Genomic DNA, 18,459 nt, shown 5'->3' on the forward strand with positions numbered 1-18,459 from the left:
ACAGAATAGGGTGGGCGGGTCTGGTAAAGGCGCGCGGAGTGCTGAATCAGTGCGTGGAGTCTGCAGTGCGCACGAGACCGCGCACTATCCGAACCGGTTAAGACCAGACTGTGCAAGGAGGTTTGGCGAAAACCGACAGCGTTGTTTCCATGCCGAAGTGGCAGGAGATGAAACAAGGTCATCACACAAGCCAAACTTACTACCCATCTTCCTTTTCTTTTCTTCTGTTATATGTTGTATTTTGAGCGTGGCCACTGTTTAGTAGTGGCATTCAGTGTGTCGGCTCAGTAGAACGCTGGATAATGGTGCGAAATTAGGCGAGTGACCCACTTCTCTTTCTCTTCCCTCTGCAAAGGGCTGTAGGCTACTGTACGAATATTGTTGGGGCTGGGGGTAACATAGCCAAACCAGATTACACAGACATGATACACATATTTTCAGATTCAGAGAGGTGTGCAATTCCTGAGGATATCGTTACCTCCGATGTCCATCACAAATAACATCCATAACCCCGCTTTAAAAAGACGCTGCTTAGAACTCCTAATTTTGCCTGAGAATCATCACCAAGTTTTGTTCAGTATCATAGTAATCCAGTGATAGATGTCTGTACATCCATGGCTACAGTGCAAACAAAAACTGCTAAGAACTAATTCGGCACATTAATGGGGCTAATTTGCCGATAGCCTATGTAGAAAATATAGGCTAAAAGACCACCACTAACTCCATGGCAACGTTATATATCCGCTTCCAAAACACAAAAAACCCGTATAAAAGTAAGTCAAACAGTAATAAAACAAGTGAGTAGTATAGTGTAGTCCATTATATATAGCCTAGGTTATATTTTTGGAACACGAAAACAATTTATTTTGTAATATTTTTAGGATGTCACATCAACATATGGTTCAAGGTCCTGGAACACTACACATAGCAAAGGGAAAATTCTGTGAAGTTACTGACATGCAACTAATATTGTATTAAAATAAACAAAACAGGAATAGTCATAAAAACTACAGCTGTGTATGAATAATCTAACCATTTGAAACCGTAACCCTTTTAATTAATTCCATCTGATGCACTCAAGTTTCCTTTGAGAAGCATCACTACGGTCCCGGATGTTGACACCAGCTGCTGATCGTCGTTGTAAAGCTGTTAAGAGAACAGATGATCTACATCACTGAATTTTTCTACAACAGAGATGTTGCAGAATATTAATCTTTTTCTTAAAAAAACCTTCTACTTATAACTTAAACGCATACGTTATTTCTGCATCGTTTCTGTTGTGTTTCACCGAGTGGGGTGCGACTCTGCGCTTGCGCAACTCATCTCGCCTGCGAGCTGGGCGTGTTCTCGCGAGGCTGGATTATGCTCTGCAGACATCAATAAGACAAAATGATTTGAAATGAAGTTACGTGACTCAACATCACTTCGCATCTCTTAATAATCCAGACACAGTTCATTAAATTATCAATTATCAGCCAAAATAAGCTTATCAAAATAAATGAGTTGCCACATGCAGTAGCTGGTCACTCCTTTGGTGGCAGTAAGCCAATACCGCTTATTTATCACCATTTTTGTTAATAAATATATTACCGCGATATATTACTCATGTTGTCTTTAACATTATACAAGCGATGGATAGCCTCACCCTAGAGATTACAATGGAAAACCTTAAGTTAGCCTTGAGAAGTTGTGGTAACATAACCGGTTGGTTATGTTTTGTCTGCCTCCTGTAGCATTCCCTGAGCTAAACGCATTGCAACGTCGCAGAGCCAACAGGATGAAACCGGGCAGAGCCAGTCCTGCGTATCATGCGCTGCCCAATCATCAGAAAGTAGGGGGAAGGAGCCCAAGTAGACGCATTCCTCTTGACAAACGTCTCGTAGTCAGCAACAGACAGACGTTTTCTGCTGCAAGACCAACCTCCTATGTCATGTTCCCTGCATAAACATACCCACCGACGTTTTACTGTGAAATTGCTGTAACCCATGTCACATTCCGTACCAAAATTAACTGTAGTAAAAGGCCATGTTTTAAAAGCATAACAACAAAATACTGCATACTAGTTGTGCACATGGTGCAATGTTTGAGTAGAGCATCAGCACAGAACATTCAGTTAATAGTCCCTCACAATTGAGAAATAAGAGAAGTCAATTAATGACTGAAAAGGTAAACAACATATTTTCACGTGGTTATTCACAGTTTAATTATATTTGATTAAATGCATGCATTAAGTGCACACTCAAAGAGCCTTCAACAGATTTTGTTTTAAACTATGGGAACTCATTGTCTTAGGCTTGAGAGTCCTCTGGTGGTGGACTCACAGATTACAATAGTTAGCCAAGAAGAAATTCCAAGGTTATTCATCTTCTTAATCTTAATGTTTAAAACGTTAAACGAAAATGAATGGCATAGGCATATAGGCTACGTATAATTGTTTTATTTTTTAAAATACATTTTAGAAATGTTCAAATTAATCACGTGTTCTTATTGTTGTTTAGATTTTTTTTTTTTCCAGCATTACAGTCTTATAATGTCTTCCAGCCAAAGTGTGGCCTATGCAATTCATTAAGAAAAACAGACCTTTCAGCACCATATATTGTTGCTTTGAAAATCCTCAAATTCTGTGGCAGATATTTCATGAATCATTGCAAGCACCACCACCACCATCCAGACGAGTGCAGCACTGAGTTGCTTCTAAGCCTAACACTGATAAAGTCAGAATGGATCAGTGTGCCTGAGCTCACAGACACAAACACATCAGTTGTTCCATGTCTCACAATATAGTGGTGTTAAAAGATTGATGAAGAAATTATATTACAAGAATACTGATCAGAAATGTACCTGTATAGTTGTTTTGACAGCTGAACAATTATGTTTGCCGGAAGCTCCAGACATAGGCCTAAAGATAAAATACTCTGCTTGAAATAATAATAAAGGTGTCTGGTATGATTTTCCACAAAAAAAGTTCAAATAAAATTTAATTAGAATTTAGTAAAATTCCTCCTTTCTTAAAATATATTCCTTCTCCCTCAATGAAACATCCATTATATATAAAGATGCAACATTGGACCACGGCTGCTGGTTTCCCAACTAGTTGTGATATCGAAAAACCACGCTTGCTTTAAAAATCAGATTTAAGCTGAGCACAGAGAAACATTCCCTCTTTCCGCAGATAAATTTAAATACAGCATTCGAGTGTCTAAATCTGCACATATATCATAGTGTCTGATTCATATTTGGTGGTTGATATCCCGGTCAAGAACTTATATTGCTGAGGGGAAACCTATGTTCGACGCAAAACATGCAACAAATTTACATATGTTTGTATGCTAAGTAAACGTTTTTTGTGTGTTGTGGTTGCATGATGATGAAACCCAATTTACGCCAAAATTTTAGCATGATAAATTATTTTAAATTCATATTTTTATATCTTTTGCAAAGCGAAGGGGGGAAATTGTTGAAACTCCAGAAAAATCAGTCAGGCCTACTGCAGCAACAGTCTAATGTGAGACTATATATTGAAACACACATTTGTGTTAAACTCCGGAATTTAAAAATGCCAAACTAATCAGTGCTCTCTGGTTGAGTATCTTCAGATTCAGTAAGGTGATCCGACTGATGTCCCGACCAGGAGGGTGCGCTGTTCCTCACGTTAAGCTTCATGTAATCATGAAATTACAGGCATGCAGCCTAACTGAGGAATACCTCAACTGTGACATACTCCACCGATAAGACATAGCCTACTCCACCATGCCTCGAATTTGTTGGCGCAACAGAACAGTAGGCGATATAAAACTACGTGCCACTAAAGTCTGCTATTTTGCAGCAAATGTTTTATTGCACTTTGAGCAGTGTGTACTGTTGAACCTGTGTTTCCTTGTCTACAATTATTTTGTTTTTTTGTGTCTGGATATCACACAGGCAGGGTTTTCTATAATAAATTACCCCTTTAGTAAAACAGTCAAAATCACTGCTATGTTTGAATTATTTGTCATAATAATAATAAAGATCATAATAATGATGGTAACGATCCATCAGATGATTAAATATCACTACCTAACAATACGTGCATATAACATAATGGTAATGATAATAACGATGTCACATTATTATTATTGTTATTATAGATAAGCCTCATTTTGGTAGGCCTACTGATGTCATAATAGAATCTCATTAATATTGAAATTGGGAACTAGTTAAATGGCTGTGATTTCATTTTTCCTATTGTGGTGCATGAATTTATCTTCAACGTGCTCCGGCTGGCGTTGGAAGTAGTTCCGGTGGTTTAGCAGCCGAGCGGAGCACAGAGACCCGGGATCTTCGTGTTGTTGAGCGCAAACGCGAATAGCGGGTCCAGTCCGCCTGTCATGACTGTCTAGTGACCACAGCAGCGGTCAGTTTGACGCCCGCAGAGCACCGTGCACGCAGCCCAGATGACAGCGTCAAGACACCGCTAAGGCTTTTGTCTCCGAGGGGAATTTTCAAGTGCAGAATAGGCGTCTGGAGCTTCTGGACCAGAGTACAAAAAATTGAGCCGGTTCATAGTCACCTACGACGGTGAGTAGCCTAGTCTGTGCAGAAGAATTTTTGAATGTCAGTCATGAAGGTTTGTGACAAATACTGTCTTAACGGGAAAGTGTTACCAAAAAGCCAGTGGTTTTACTTAATGACAGGCTATGACAAGTTCGCTGCCTGTCACAGAATGCATGCAGACACTGTAGCGTTTGTCTCTATCCCCAAAACCCGTCAGATAAAGTCAACTTATTTTAAGTTTACATTAATAGTATATTGGTAGCATTCATTCAGTGGGACTGTCGCGTAACAGGGTAAAAGTGGTGTTTAATAAAACAACTGGCCTCTCCAAATGGTGAATTGCATTGGACGCGCAAATATGCATGAACAGTTCCTTGCACATCTGAAAACTCTTTTTGAAGTGAGAACAGTGGAAGCTTCAGAGAAACTGAGCGCCACATTAATGTGTCCCTGTTGGTAGCAACGTTAATTATATGGAGAGACGAAACATTCTTTAAAGAGGTGAATCAACTGCCAATTTTAAAACACATTTTATTTGTCATCATTAACTGGATTGTTGTAAGGAAAAGTAGTAACAGAAGGGAAAATAAGTCAGGGCACTTAAAAGAATTTGGTTCAGGGTTTTATAAGATTTCACTAACTTTGTTTCACAGCCTAAAATATTTGATATTGATTTTGCTATAGGTGCCTGATTTGTTGACTTATGTATGTGTGCATGTATATAATTATTTTTCTACTGTATTGATTATGCCTGAATGCATCAGTTCATGTTATGGTTATCGGTCACCAAACATGATGTGTTGTTTTTAGTGTCTCTCAGTTTCTATTCTAGCACAATTTAAAATATATATTACTAGTCAGGTTAACACTGTATAATTTGGTGTAAACATTTTGTTGAAAGTTAACATAATCTATAGAATTTCCATTAAAATGTGCTTGACATTAAATGTAGACAGCACTATAATGACACGTTTTTCAAGTAAGTTTAGTTGATACAAACAAAAGATAATGTAATTTGCCATATCTGCCCTTGGGTGCCTCTTTTTTTTCCCCAACAGTGCATGCAGATCACTTTTGTTTGCTGTTTTCTAGTAAGCTGTCGATGGTGCAGTTACGCTCGCCCCTTATGGAATTTATTTTCCGTAGTCTCTTTCCATAAAGAGACCATAACCTTACCATGGACGGTGACCATCTTTTTACCGTAACAGAGTCATTATTGTTTATCATGCTGCAGTTTGGGGAGCCAACCAATACTGTACAATTTCATCTGTCCAAAAACACACAGACGAGGGGAGGTGTGTGTATGTGTTTGTGGGCGACAGACTGAGAAAGCATTTGAGAGAGTACCCAGCTCCTGAATTGGATGCGCCTCTAATTCCTATCAAGATGAGAGCTGTCTGAACAGATTTCTCTCATCATTATTTGCTCTGAGATTTACTTGCGCTTGTAAATGGTGTTGATTGAGGGTAATTTGGCTTTTTAATTGCTGAACAGCTGCCACACTCACTGCTGATTGCCATTGTAGACTTTCTCAGTAGATCACTCATAGACCCCTAAATGCCTCATTAAAATGTTATGCAGAATCGCATGAAACGTGCAGAGTAGGAACCCTCATAATGTTTTACTGATTTATGTTTTATCATCGGAAAGGTCGTCGTAATTATCACCAATGTCAGCAAATGCAATGCGAAGAAACAAGTGTAGTATTGACTTTTTTAAAAGTTGAATTAAGGGCTATTTGTGGATACACTACATGCATTTCAGTTTCTTATTTCTTTGATAAAGATGAACTCCATATGCCAGTGTAACAGATGTTAGTTGGGCATAGATGAGAAAGACTCAGAGGACTGATTTCCACCATTTATTCCTCTCTCTCAAATCAAGTTAAGTCAAATCAATTTTATTTATGTAGCCCAATATTACAAATCACAATTTGCCTCAAGGGGCTTTGCAATCTGCACAGCATACGACACCCTCTGTCCTTAGACCCTTGATTCAAATGAGGAAAAACTCCTCCGCAAAAAACATTTTAACAGGGAAAAATGGAAGAAACATCCGGAAGACCAATAGAGGAGGGATCCCTCTCCCAGGACAGACAGACATGCAATAGATGTTGTGTGGACTAAATAGATTCACACCAGGAAGTCATAGTATATACAATTATGATGACAAAATGTAGATTGCAAAACGTAAGTGATGAAGATGGATCCAGGAGGACAACTGAGCAGCTACAGGAGTCGCCCACTAGTAGCACCTGAGCCACACCACCTCCTCTCCACCATAGAGACCTAAAAAGAAGACGGGCCACACAAACACAGTAGAAAATAACAGCATTCACACAGAGCGGAGAAACAAACACACAGTGGGAGAGCGAGACATGATAACATGCTAAATAGGGGTGACAAAGATCCAGATCAACAATTGGATAAAGCACCGTACCAAAGTACAGGGAGAGAGCGAGGTCGCGGGATGGTCCAGCACGGAGAAGCCTGAGTGCAAGAGAGGAGAAGGCTTGGCAGCTTTTAGGGCACAAAAGCAAAAACAGCAGAGGGTTGGAGAAATGCAGTCGATATCAAAACGTTTGCAGTCTGTTAGTTCGCGTTGACAGGATAAGCACAGACTACAAGTACTAATGTTAATAGATTATAAACACCATCTGAAGTTGGGCCAACATTGTTTTGTATTGTGTTAAGTATAAAACAGCTTTTTTTTTTTTTCAGGGGTGGCGAGGCTAGAAATAGTACAGTAACATGAAATGTCATGGGGCAGCATGTAGGTGTGCGCCTAGCCACCGCCGGTGTGAGTTTGTGCATAGAAAATAATAGGTGCGGCGGTTTTAACGCGCGCTGTTCAGTGGCAGTGTATTTTGGCCTTCAGACTGTCTGATGTCAACAGGAAGATTATTCCAGAGAAAAAGCGTATGATAGGAAATGACAGCTGACTTAACTCCAGTGACACATACGAGCCAGGTGTTCTGAGAGCTCCTGCCTGAACCCGTCATGTCTTCGTCGTCCCTGGAGCTGGAGTCCTGGTTGGAGCCACTGGTCGACTTCAGTATTGAATTCCCTGTCATTAAATTGGCCTCCATCGGTGTCGGCGGCTGTGTTCAGTCCCGGTCCAGCCGTGTTCACCGGGAGGCTGCTGAGCCTGGCTCCGGTTCTGGTGCCCATTTCGGACTAAGTCTACTAATAGGACAATAAGTTAGTTGCACGGCTAATGGAGCTAACTAGCTAATGGTAGTTTTTGAAGTATAAATTAAAAACAGGTGGAGAGTAGTGTCAATTCATACACGTAGTACCTTTTTTAAGGTATTTAAATAGTACTGATATGGTTTTGGGAGCCAATGAAGTAAAGCTAAAATTGGTAAAATATGGTCAAATTTTCTGTTTTTAGTCAAGATCCTAGCTGCAGCATTCTGAAATATTGCAAGACTTTTAGAAGTATTGTGTGCAGTATGCCAGACAACAGACCATTAGAGTAGTCCAATCTTGATGAAACAAATGCATGAATCAGGATCTCTACATGAGCGAAGGACAGAGAAGTCATAGTTTTAGTTATGTTGTGTAGGTGTATAAAGGTGATATTGGTGATTTATTTAGTGTGCTGATTTGCAGGAAGACAGTGTAACACATCAGGACTCAATGCTCACTCTTTGCGTTCAAAACAGGGATTTTGGAAGCCAATTGTCAGGTGTATGATTAAATAATTAGACCAAACAGGTGCTAATAATCACCAGTTCAATATGTAGGTTGAAACACAATCATTAACTGCAACAGAAACAGCTGTGTAGGAGGAATACAACTGGGCGAGGAACAGCCAAACTCAGCTAACAAGAGGAGGTTGTTGAAGACAGTTTACTGTCAAAAGTCAGTCACCATGGCAGGACTGAGCTCTGTAACAAGACAAGGTCGGTATACTGCATCAGCAACGTCTCTCCCAGGCAGAAATATCAAGGCACATATGGGTTTCCAGATGTACTCTCCAAGCCTTTTTAAAGAATGCAACGCTGAGGACCGTAGACACAGTGGTCAGCCAAGGAAACTTACTGCAGCAAATGAAAGACGCGTCATGTTTACTTTCCTTCGCAATCAGAAGATGTTTAGCAGTGCCATCAGCTCAAAATGGGCAGAAAAAAGTGGAAGCCATCTTTTCTCCCGTCAGTCTGGTAAGAAGTGGCCGTCATGAAAGACTTGACAAAAAAACCATACCTCCGGCATGCAGAACAATGGCAGCAGGTGCTCTGGACATAGAGTGGTATAGAGAAAATTTGAAGCAGAAGGCATATTGTTTGCCGAAGGGCTTGAGAGCGGTACAAGAATGTGTCTGCAGGCAACAGTGAAGCATCGTGGATGTTCCTTTCAAGTTTGGGGCTGCATTTCTGCAAACAGAGTTGGGGATTTGGTCAGAATGAATGGTCTCCTCAGTGCTGAGAAGTACAGGCACATACTTATTCATCATGCAGTACCATCAGGGAGGCATCTGATTGGCCCCAAATTTATTCTGCAGCATGACAAGGACCTCAAACATACAGCGAAAGCCATTAAGAACTATCTTCAGCGTAAAAAAGAACAGAGTCCTGGAAGTATGGTATGGCTCCCACAGAGCCCTGATTATAACATCACTGAGTCTGTCTGGGATTACATGAAGAGAAAAAAAGCAATTGAGGCTGCCTAAATAAGAACTGTGGGTAGTTCTCCAAGATGTTTGGGCTAATCTACCTGCAGAGTTCCTTCAAAAACCTTGTGCAAGTGTACCTAGAAGAATTGATGCTGTTTTAAACAGTAACATTCTTACTTTGCAGCCTTTTTCCATACCTGCCTAAAACATTTGCACAGTACTGTATATGTGCAAAATAACAGAATGTCAAATGGAAGCATCTACAAAACCAATATTAGCGGTCAAAAAAACTGAAACAGCGTATGATAATAATGTTAACAGTAAACAATATACTTTAAAGTTTACAACTTAAATGCATTGTTTATCATTGTTTAAACATTAAAGATGCTGCAGCAGTGTTTCACCACACAACTTATCCTCAGTGCAAAGCAGCACGGTGAGGGGGGCTACGGAAGCTCAGCAGGTACATTAGGGGAGATGTACAGTGACTGAATTACCACTTTAAACTCCAGTAAATCAAACACCCACCCTGACTGAATTTTATCAAGTGTGAGCTCCAACTACACAGTATGTACCTGAGGAAACACCACAAAGTAACACATTATGAAAGGTTAGCAAAAGAAAACCTTAAAGGGATGAAGTGGTACGACAGCAGGGCTTATCTCCCAATCCAGCTACTGGCAATAGGGTGTCTTGTACATTCCACAAGAGTCAAACACATAGCATGTAGCACAAGCGTACAAAAGTTAGATAATACTTTTGGAGCCATAGTAGGGTAGGTTATTTTATTTAATCAGCAAAAACCTGGGACATTGACTTTAAAACAGCTTTAACACTGAACTTGTCCTGAACAAAATCCTGCCTGGATATGGTTTATATCAGCCTATTTACTGGTTTAACTGTGCGACCAAATCTCAACCTTATCTGTGTTTGTGCTTTGGAATGGCATCAACTGAGATGTCCTGAGGTGCAGAGGTCACACTTGTTTTGTCAGTAACAACCGCTTTCAGAGTCCACAGACTCTGGATCAGTCAAGGGGCATGTACACCACAGTATAGATCCTGGCAAAGATGGCTGATTCCCACTAGGGTTGGGTGGTGTCTACAGAATTCCCATCGGATGATGTCTACAATGAAACATCCGGATGGACGATGTCACCGCGGTGGAGCAGCAGTCGTCTTATGTGAATTTGTTCTCGCACAGACTTCACTTTGGTAGACTATTAACTTACGTTACAAGTCACTCACTTTCCTGTTATAAAGTTGATCATGTCTGTTCTGCTCTTTTATGGCATGGTCCAGGGCAAAGGCCATGGTTTCTGGTCATTGGTGAGAGATGCCACATACTTGCAATAGCTTGCAGCAAAGTCATGAAGGACATTATGGAAGAGGACATCTACAGGCAGACGGGGATTCAGCTAATCATGAGGCATGAGACTGTCAAAGTTAGCTCCTTGGTCGCTCTACGTTCTCTCTGGGAATCCAAAGACACAGAAGTACCAATACCAGAAAATCTTCGCCACCTGTGTTGGTAAAGTCAATACAGACCTGTTCTAGTGGCCTAGTTTGACGTTATATTCTCCAGGATAGCTCTTCCCTTCTCATCAGTACATTGTTGACGATGGCGTACATAGTCTCTTACATCTCTGTTGAGGTTTGCCTAGAAAAACCTTTGTCTTGGTAAGCTGAGACTCTTTTCAGGACTTCATTCTTGAGCGAGTCAGGGAAAACATATTGGAGCCACTTGGCCTTGGTTTTCTGGTCTCTTGAAACGCTTTTTTCGACCACTGGAGGCTGGAAGGCATTCTGGACATGACATATCTTTGATTCTAGTCCCACACTCATGATGACAAATGGCACAAGGCTCAGGGCATCAGCCACGGTATTCTGCTGACTTACGTTAGACTTACTATCAAAGTCATACCAAGCTACCCAGCGTTGATCACAGCAATCTAGCTTTGGTTTTGTCAGAATTTGAGTGATCGGACTTTGGTCAGTCCAAACTGAATTTGTGGCCTTTCAGCCTCTGACTGAAATTGTTGCAGTTTGGGTAGGTTTAGGCACCAAAGCTTCTAGCTTAGGTTTAGGAAAAAAGGTCATGTTTTGGGTTTAGAAACAGAATTTGGTACAACACCTGTTCGGCATGCTGGGTGCCGTAAACACAGTGTGTGAGTGTCATAAACTCCCATGTTCGTTCAGATTTGTTCAGTTCACTGTTCACCAAAAACATGCAAAACACTACCAATCAGAAGCAGACAATGTCCTGTCCGACAGTTTTTCCTTATGTTGTTTCCCTTTTCTTTTCTCACCCTTCAACAGAGTAAAGAGCTTTTTGGCTCTTTGGTTTTATAATTTTAGCACATTTTGTTATCAGTGTATAATCATGTGGTGGATAAATACAATTTTAACAATTCAATAAGAAAATATTAAAAATGTAATCAATATGAATGAATTTGATGTATCTTATCAAATATGTATATAGATATATTCAAATGTATGTGCAATTATTTATGGATACAGTTCACAATACATGTATTGCAGGATATTAAAATACTATAATACTATTTAATATGGGACAATTCACAATGAATTCATTGTTGCAATAAAGGTATTGTATATTTTCCACTATCAAACAGGTGATTACTTAATTACTGATCATTTCTTCCCACTGATCTTCATAAGTGCTGTGACAGAAACGCTTCTAATAAATTTTATAAATTGCATCCACATTTTGGTGTATTCCACGATATTCCACAATTTACAGTTAATTCCATATTTGTTATCAAAATTCGTGATTCCGTCTGTATTTTTATCCGTCGGTCCTATGTACAAATCATAGGACCCTACAGAACTGAATCTTATCTGCTTCTGGGATGTGGTCGCAACATCTGGCTCCATTAGATCCACACTTGTCATTTCTTAATTTGTCAACCTTAAAGGGGCTGTTGAAAAAGCAGCTCTCACCTATTATTTGACCAAGAAACTGTAAAGACCTTCTGAGTTAGAAACACTTTTTGGGGGCCAACTTTAACTTATGGCCATGCAGTCTGTCAAACGCCATCTCCAGACACAGCAAGGCATACTCCTTATCTGGCAAAAACACCAACAAATAGTATAGCAGTAGTAGTAGTAGTATAGCAGGATCAAACAGTTCTGGTCTCTGAAAATTTTGCTTTTAGCAAATACCAGCAGCCAATGTCTTCAGATGTACAGATCAGTTCCTGGGAGCAGTCTTCTTCTTTATCATGAGAACTTCTGCTAAAACGGCTGTCGGTAAACTGCTATGCTTGAAGATAGCTTGGCAGTAGCTTTTAAAAGAAGTGAGGAAGAGGTCTCGTTGGCTTCAGCTAGAAGCCCTCTAATCTGTATCTGTAATTATCAGGCCGCTATAATGTTACTAGGTCAACAGTTCATCAATAATCAGCTGTTTAAATGATCAGTTATACAAAGTGCTTACTGAAATTACCTGATATTAGAAGTAATTACCAGACCCCTGCAAGTGTGTGTACACACACACACACACACACACACAAAATAGCTGTTCCTTAGATGTTGATTTACCTATGTACTGCACCATAGATAAAACTTGTCTATCTTCAGGCTAGGAGGGCAAAAAATATGACAGTGCATTAGAGCAGACTTACTCTCTTTTTAAGTACCTTTAAATTCTCTGAGTGCTCCCATTTATTGTGATTTTTGTCTTGTCCCTAGGAAAGTACACATCATTTGAATTCAAATACAGCAAATCCTTTAATCTACTCAAAATCAACTTTGATTCTGTTAGAAAAGCATTGCTGTGATTTGAAAGAGAAATATGTAAAAGATAAGATTGGGGATGATCACTTTTAAAGGGCTGTCATTTGGACTGAACTCAGTGGCGGTGCTGCCAGCAGCAAGAGTTCAGTGCAAAGCTAGATGTGAACCTGATAAAAAGTCTGTGTCTTACACAGGCTGAGAACGTTGTTGCACTCTACTAGTTATGTTTTAATGAGTAACAATTGTTAGCCAATTTGCATGTAAAACAATGTAATTATAAACAAGCATCAAAAAGCTGTAATACTTCTAAAATGTAAATGACTCTCCATTATAAAGCGCAACAAAACCTAAGCCATGCCTCCAAGCTAGGGCCTCTAGGTTTTGGATGCTCGCCTCCATTATTAATGCTATTCACAAGCCAAACTTTTTAGGTTGGTGCAGTTGGGCGCTTTAATCTATTTTTGCTGTAAATTAATGAATTTTTAAAGAGGACTAGTCCTTGCTGAATAGGGCTGGATGTGAGAATGTAGTTTGAGTCGTGGTGACGCAGTGCTATAGCTCCCTTTACTGTGCAAAGCCTGAGTTCACAAACAGCATCCCATCTCTCTCTTGGGACTGTTCGTTGGGGGAGTTTGCCGAAATGCTGCACTCCTATGTTTTATTTATGACAAAATATGCCTTTTTAACTTTGCTGTTGTCAGAATCTGGAATTGTGATCGCTTTTTCCTAGTCGGCAGTGGTAAGTCTTCTGGGTTGCTAACTCCCTCTACCTTGGCAGATGTTTTCAGGTGTTATGTTCTGTGTGGGCTTAGTGAGTTAAATATTTTATTCTAGGCCTTCAGAGATTCAATGGAACCTACTGATTTTCTTGACTTCTTTCAATCAGATTTTCTTTGAGACCAGAGAAAAATTGTGTGAATCAGTACGTTCTGTTTCATTTAAGATGTCACTTGGTTGACATAGGGCCTGCCATCAGTTTTTAGAAACCGCTGATGAAAGTGTTGTTCTGTCGTTGATAAATTATCGTCCTCTCTCGGTATCACTCTTTTTTTCCCCCCTTATTTTTCTTTTCAAGCATTAGTTTGTCTGACCACTCGCTTTAAGGCCACAAAATGAATCTCAGTTTGAAATGGTGCATTACATCGGTGCCTCTCCAGGTCTCCTTTGAGAATAAGTAGACAGTATCAAACGATAATTGCTTAACCCAGCTCCATTGAGAGATGAGCAAGCAGCCACCATAAGGGCAGCTGATTTGCCTTGATATCTTATAATTGAACCTTTTCAGGGGTATGTTTTCTGGCGCTGAAGCAGAAAGTAATTAAGACGTTCAATACTGCTTTTTGGACCTTTTCCTCCTTCCTTTGAATGGCCCACACTCCTAGACATGACAGCGCTCAGTATGCCTACAGACTTTCTTTTGACACATTAGCCTTACCCTTGCCAAGGCAGTCCTTCCCAGAAACCCTGTCTGCTCTGCACACTCCGGGTGGGTATTTTGTCATTACTTCATTTTCCTCAGAAAATATTTTGATGCCTCTTTCTTTTGGCTCCCTCCCCCTTCTCTCACCCATCCCCCATCACTCCATTCAAAGTTCTCTATTAAAATGCAGAACTGTAAAGCCTCTCTCAGTCTAAAAGCCTGCTAGCAGCGGGAGACTGTTAGCTGTTAGTGATGCATACAGCTGAGTGAGTGCATCACAGCTACAGTCTAATGGGTGAATACATTCAATCACACACAGACCCTCCACTCTTTTAAAGGGACAATGTTCCCAGTCATGAAAGCTCCATCCACAGTGCACAGAGTGATGTATTTAAATTCTTTTGGAGGAGAAAGATTTCTTGATTATAAATGTCCAAATTCTTGCTCTTCTTTTTTTTTATTTGTGCTTGTAGTCTTTTCTGGAAGTACCAGCTAATATCTCACAACTTTCAAGTTACCAAAGTTAACTTTTTACATGCTTTTTTTACGGGGTAAAAGATGAAAATCTGAGATGCAACATTCTCCTTTTTGCATTTCCTATGCACATTCATACTACAAGCGTTCAAACTATTTAATCAAACGCTGCTTTTCGGTGCGATCAGCTGCCAGAATATCCCCTCTTTGCTACCTTTATTTTGTATTCAACTACAGCTCTTTGAAATCTGCCTGGTTGGTGAAGATTTTGATGGTTCCTGATCAGTGATACAAAGTTGAATCTTGTGTTTTGACTAGTCCGTGCAGGAATTGTGTTAGTTGGGTTACTGCATGAGCCCCCAACTATTGCCTTACTGTTGGCTCTCTCAGTAACACAATTTTCTAAACGGTCATGAAATGTTCTTTATCTGTTAAGTTTTATTTCTAAACATGCAATTAATCATAAATTCATGAACGAAAACATACATTTTGTTGTTAGATAGAACATGGACTTTGTAATGTGTTTTTCTTAATGAGGTTTTAAATGTTCATAGGCAGACACTTCTGATATGGATTTGATCCAGAGTATGATGTTGTCATGTAGTTTGTTAAAATTGCTTTTTCAGGCTACTTGAATAAGGAATAATAATAATTACCTGAAATAAATAACTTCAACTTAATAAATATCTTTAACTACCTAAGTATGTACTAAGTTCTGAGAATACAGCACTCATACAATGTTCGTACAAATCAATGTATTTCTATAGAAAACTGATACCCCCGAAGATAAGCAGAGAGATACTGTAAGTGGTCTCCTCTGCAGTGATCATTTTTTCTCCCCTGATACCCAGCGGGCCTTTGAGGCTGATGTGAAACACAGCAGATATCAGAAACAAAAGACACAGCACTGAGGTTAGCCTAGTCACTGTGGGACCAGTTGACGGAGTCGACTAGGTAATTGGCTGCGTATACCCGCCCAGCAGGGCCCCTCTCCCCAGAAGCCAAGTCATGCCCCTCCTCTTCTCTCTCCGCTCTCTTCTGTTACTCATCATCCTAACGCATCACCAGGCTAGCGGTGCGAAGCTACACCGTGCCGCCATGCAGCCAGCCCACGCTCCCAAACTTCTCAACAACAACAGCCACGGCAGCACAGCAGGTCAGGGCTTGTGGCAGGCTGATTTGCAGTTTGAGCCTCCTTTTAATGAGGGGAAAATAAGTACTTGTTGTTCTGTGTCTTGTGTGTCACCACCCCCATCCCCACCTACCCAACACAGTTACAACTAGCAATGCTACTTTCCCTTCAGCAAAAAAAAGGTGCACTAATTAAGATGGCTTCCTGGGATTTGGAAAGGGGGGGGGGGCTATGGCTTCTCCCATAGTGGCAGAGCCTTGAGGAGGAGATGGGGGTGGTGTTGTGCAAGAGGCCTCATTGGGCATGTCTCTTCTCCCGGCTCCTCTTTCCTTCCCCTAGTCCCAATGCCTGGCTTGTTTGGCTTGATGAGTCTGCTGCTAAACATTTGTTTTTTCTACTTGCAATTAAGCAAGGTTTTTGCAGGAGCGGAGTATTTCCCTTCTTCTTCTTCTTCATCCTGGCTCTCCAGGGGGATTGGTGGAAAGAGAGACAGAGGGGTTTGTGTTCCTCTGAGTATGAAGGCTCATTGAAGTTCTCCCACCTTGATTATATACAGTGAGCATGAATGGAAAATGCATTGGCCAATAGGCTCTTTGTCGTTCAAGGACATTTGAAGGTTATGGCATAAGATGGTAGATGAAGGTTTAGATGTATATTTCTGTATCCTTAGGAGGCTGAATCCATCCAGCCATTGTTAAATATTCACTGGCATTGGCCCACTCTGTATCCGTCTCTATCAAAGGTTTACCTGCATTTCCTAGAATGAAGGACGTTTTATCTTTCAAAAGCACCCAGCACTAAACAAGGCAATTTTCTTGGTTGAATCAGAGTGTGGTCTGAATACAACATCTTCACTCCAGTGATGACCAACAGTTACATGACATTCTCAGCCCAGTAGTGACAAATCTATGAATGTTCTGTGACTGACTGAAGTACAGAACAATTGGTGAGTAAGTTTTCTCTTGTGTACCAACTGATTGTCTTTGTTTTTTCCTGAATCATGCTAAAACTATTTGCAAAAGCCCCCACCACCAAAAAAAAAAGTTCCTTCTCAACTTACAAAGGATACGTTTTTAAGTTCAACGCTGCTCTAAAAATAGCTAACAAATTAAAATATGAGGCTTCTTGGGTTTTCATTGTTTGTGTCTGTCTGAGCAGGAACGGAGACGCTGGGGGAGTGGGGGGTGGGGGTGGGCATAGACTTGACAGGAGAGTGAGGCACGTTGAGAGTCAGAGAATGGGAACACGGTGTGTGTGTGTGGGGGTGGGGGGGTTACACAGAGAGGGAAAGGGGACGAGCCTTTCGGCTCCTCTAGAGGGTTGGAATTCCTCCCGAGCTGTTCCCCCCCATTTGGCAGGCACTTGTGAAAACAATTCCCCAGCTTTTAGTCACTCTGCAGATCCAATTGCCATTTCCACTTTGGAGGGAACAGGAGTGAGAGGCAATCCAGATAGACAGAACACAGAGAGAGAAAGAGAGAAGAGTTTTAATCGGGTTGGACAGATGCCGAGGCCAGTTGAGCGGTTGTGCGATATTAATATCTTATGAAGGCTGTCTGGCAGTGCAAGCTCACCGTCTTGTGTGGTTTTCTGTTTGTGCGTTACAGCAGCGGCCATTGCAGTGGCTAAATGAAGAACTTGTGAACATGCACGAGGGAAGGACTCTACCTTTCACTTCGGTGACTTCCCCAGATGCTTTGGCCCAAAGAAAGATGGAAAGGAATGGGAAGAGTAAGACGCTTAACTCATACCTAGTCCCCCATACTGCTATCCTTTTCACTGTCTAATTAATAAAATACAACTGTTTTCACATTGCAGATCATATTTATGTCCAGCGTTAAAGACCAAGTGATGAACATGCCAAAATATTTAGTTTTCCATTATACAAAGCTACACTGTATGTGGAAAATAATGTGCAAGCTAACGTTTGTGTGTCTCTGCCAAGTGTGCTTTCTGCTCCAACTAAAGGAGATGAATAGGCGTAGTAAACAAACCTCCTGCTCTTCCAGACTTGAGCCAAGGCTGCTGCACAGCACCCATTCAGTGAGCCAACAGGAGATCCTCCATACGCCACGTTGCTAAGCCTCTCACCATTCCCTTTTGACCCCTCGACCTACAAGCACCATGACCTCTGAGCTGGAGAGTAGCCTGACCTCAATGGACTGGCTCCCACAGCTCAGCATGAGGGCAGCCATCCAGAAGGCAGATGGGGGGCACCACCACGGCCACCACCATGGACACCACCACCACGGTCACCATCATGGGCATGGGCCTGGCAAAAAAATCACCCATCTGGACCCAGGAACAACTCTGGACCAGGAGGAAGCTGCACAGCACAGAGACGGTAAACCACCCTACAGCTACGCTAGCTTAATCACCTTTGCAATCAACGGCTCGCCTCGCAAGCGGATGACCCTCAGTGAGATCTACCAGTGGATTTGTGACAACTTCCCCTACTACCGAGAGGCGGGCAGCGGCTGGAAGGTAAGATGAGACATGAGAAATTAACTATGTTAAATGGAGTCTCG

The 18,459-nt window shown here is 41.1% G+C and overlaps 1 protein-coding gene across 5 annotated transcripts in view; it reads left to right on the plus strand.

Annotated features, from left to right (window-relative positions):
• Window positions 1–75: 75 nt before the first annotated feature.
• Window positions 76–18,459, plus strand: part of LOC123975312 (forkhead box protein J3-like) — a 69,925-nt gene continuing 51,541 nt past the window's right edge. For 4 of the 5 annotated variants that reach the window (XM_046056693.1, XM_046056697.1, XM_046056696.1 and 1 more), the window contains exons 1-3: window positions 4,309–4,557; window positions 17,539–17,662; window positions 17,941–18,415. In XM_046056693.1, the coding sequence (XP_045912649.1) occupies window positions 18,056–18,415 (360 nt within the window). In that variant the 5' untranslated portion in view covers window positions 4,309–4,557; window positions 17,539–17,662; window positions 17,941–18,055. Of the gene's footprint in view, window positions 178–4,308; window positions 4,558–17,538; window positions 17,663–17,940; window positions 18,416–18,459 lie in introns of those variants that run through there. The other variant, XM_046056694.1, reaches the window with a different exon arrangement.

The sequence above is a fragment of the Micropterus dolomieu genome, linkage group LG08, assembly GCF_021292245.1.
Source record: "Micropterus dolomieu isolate WLL.071019.BEF.003 ecotype Adirondacks linkage group LG08, ASM2129224v1, whole genome shotgun sequence".
NCBI lineage: Eukaryota > Metazoa > Chordata > Actinopteri > Centrarchiformes > Centrarchidae > Micropterus > Micropterus dolomieu.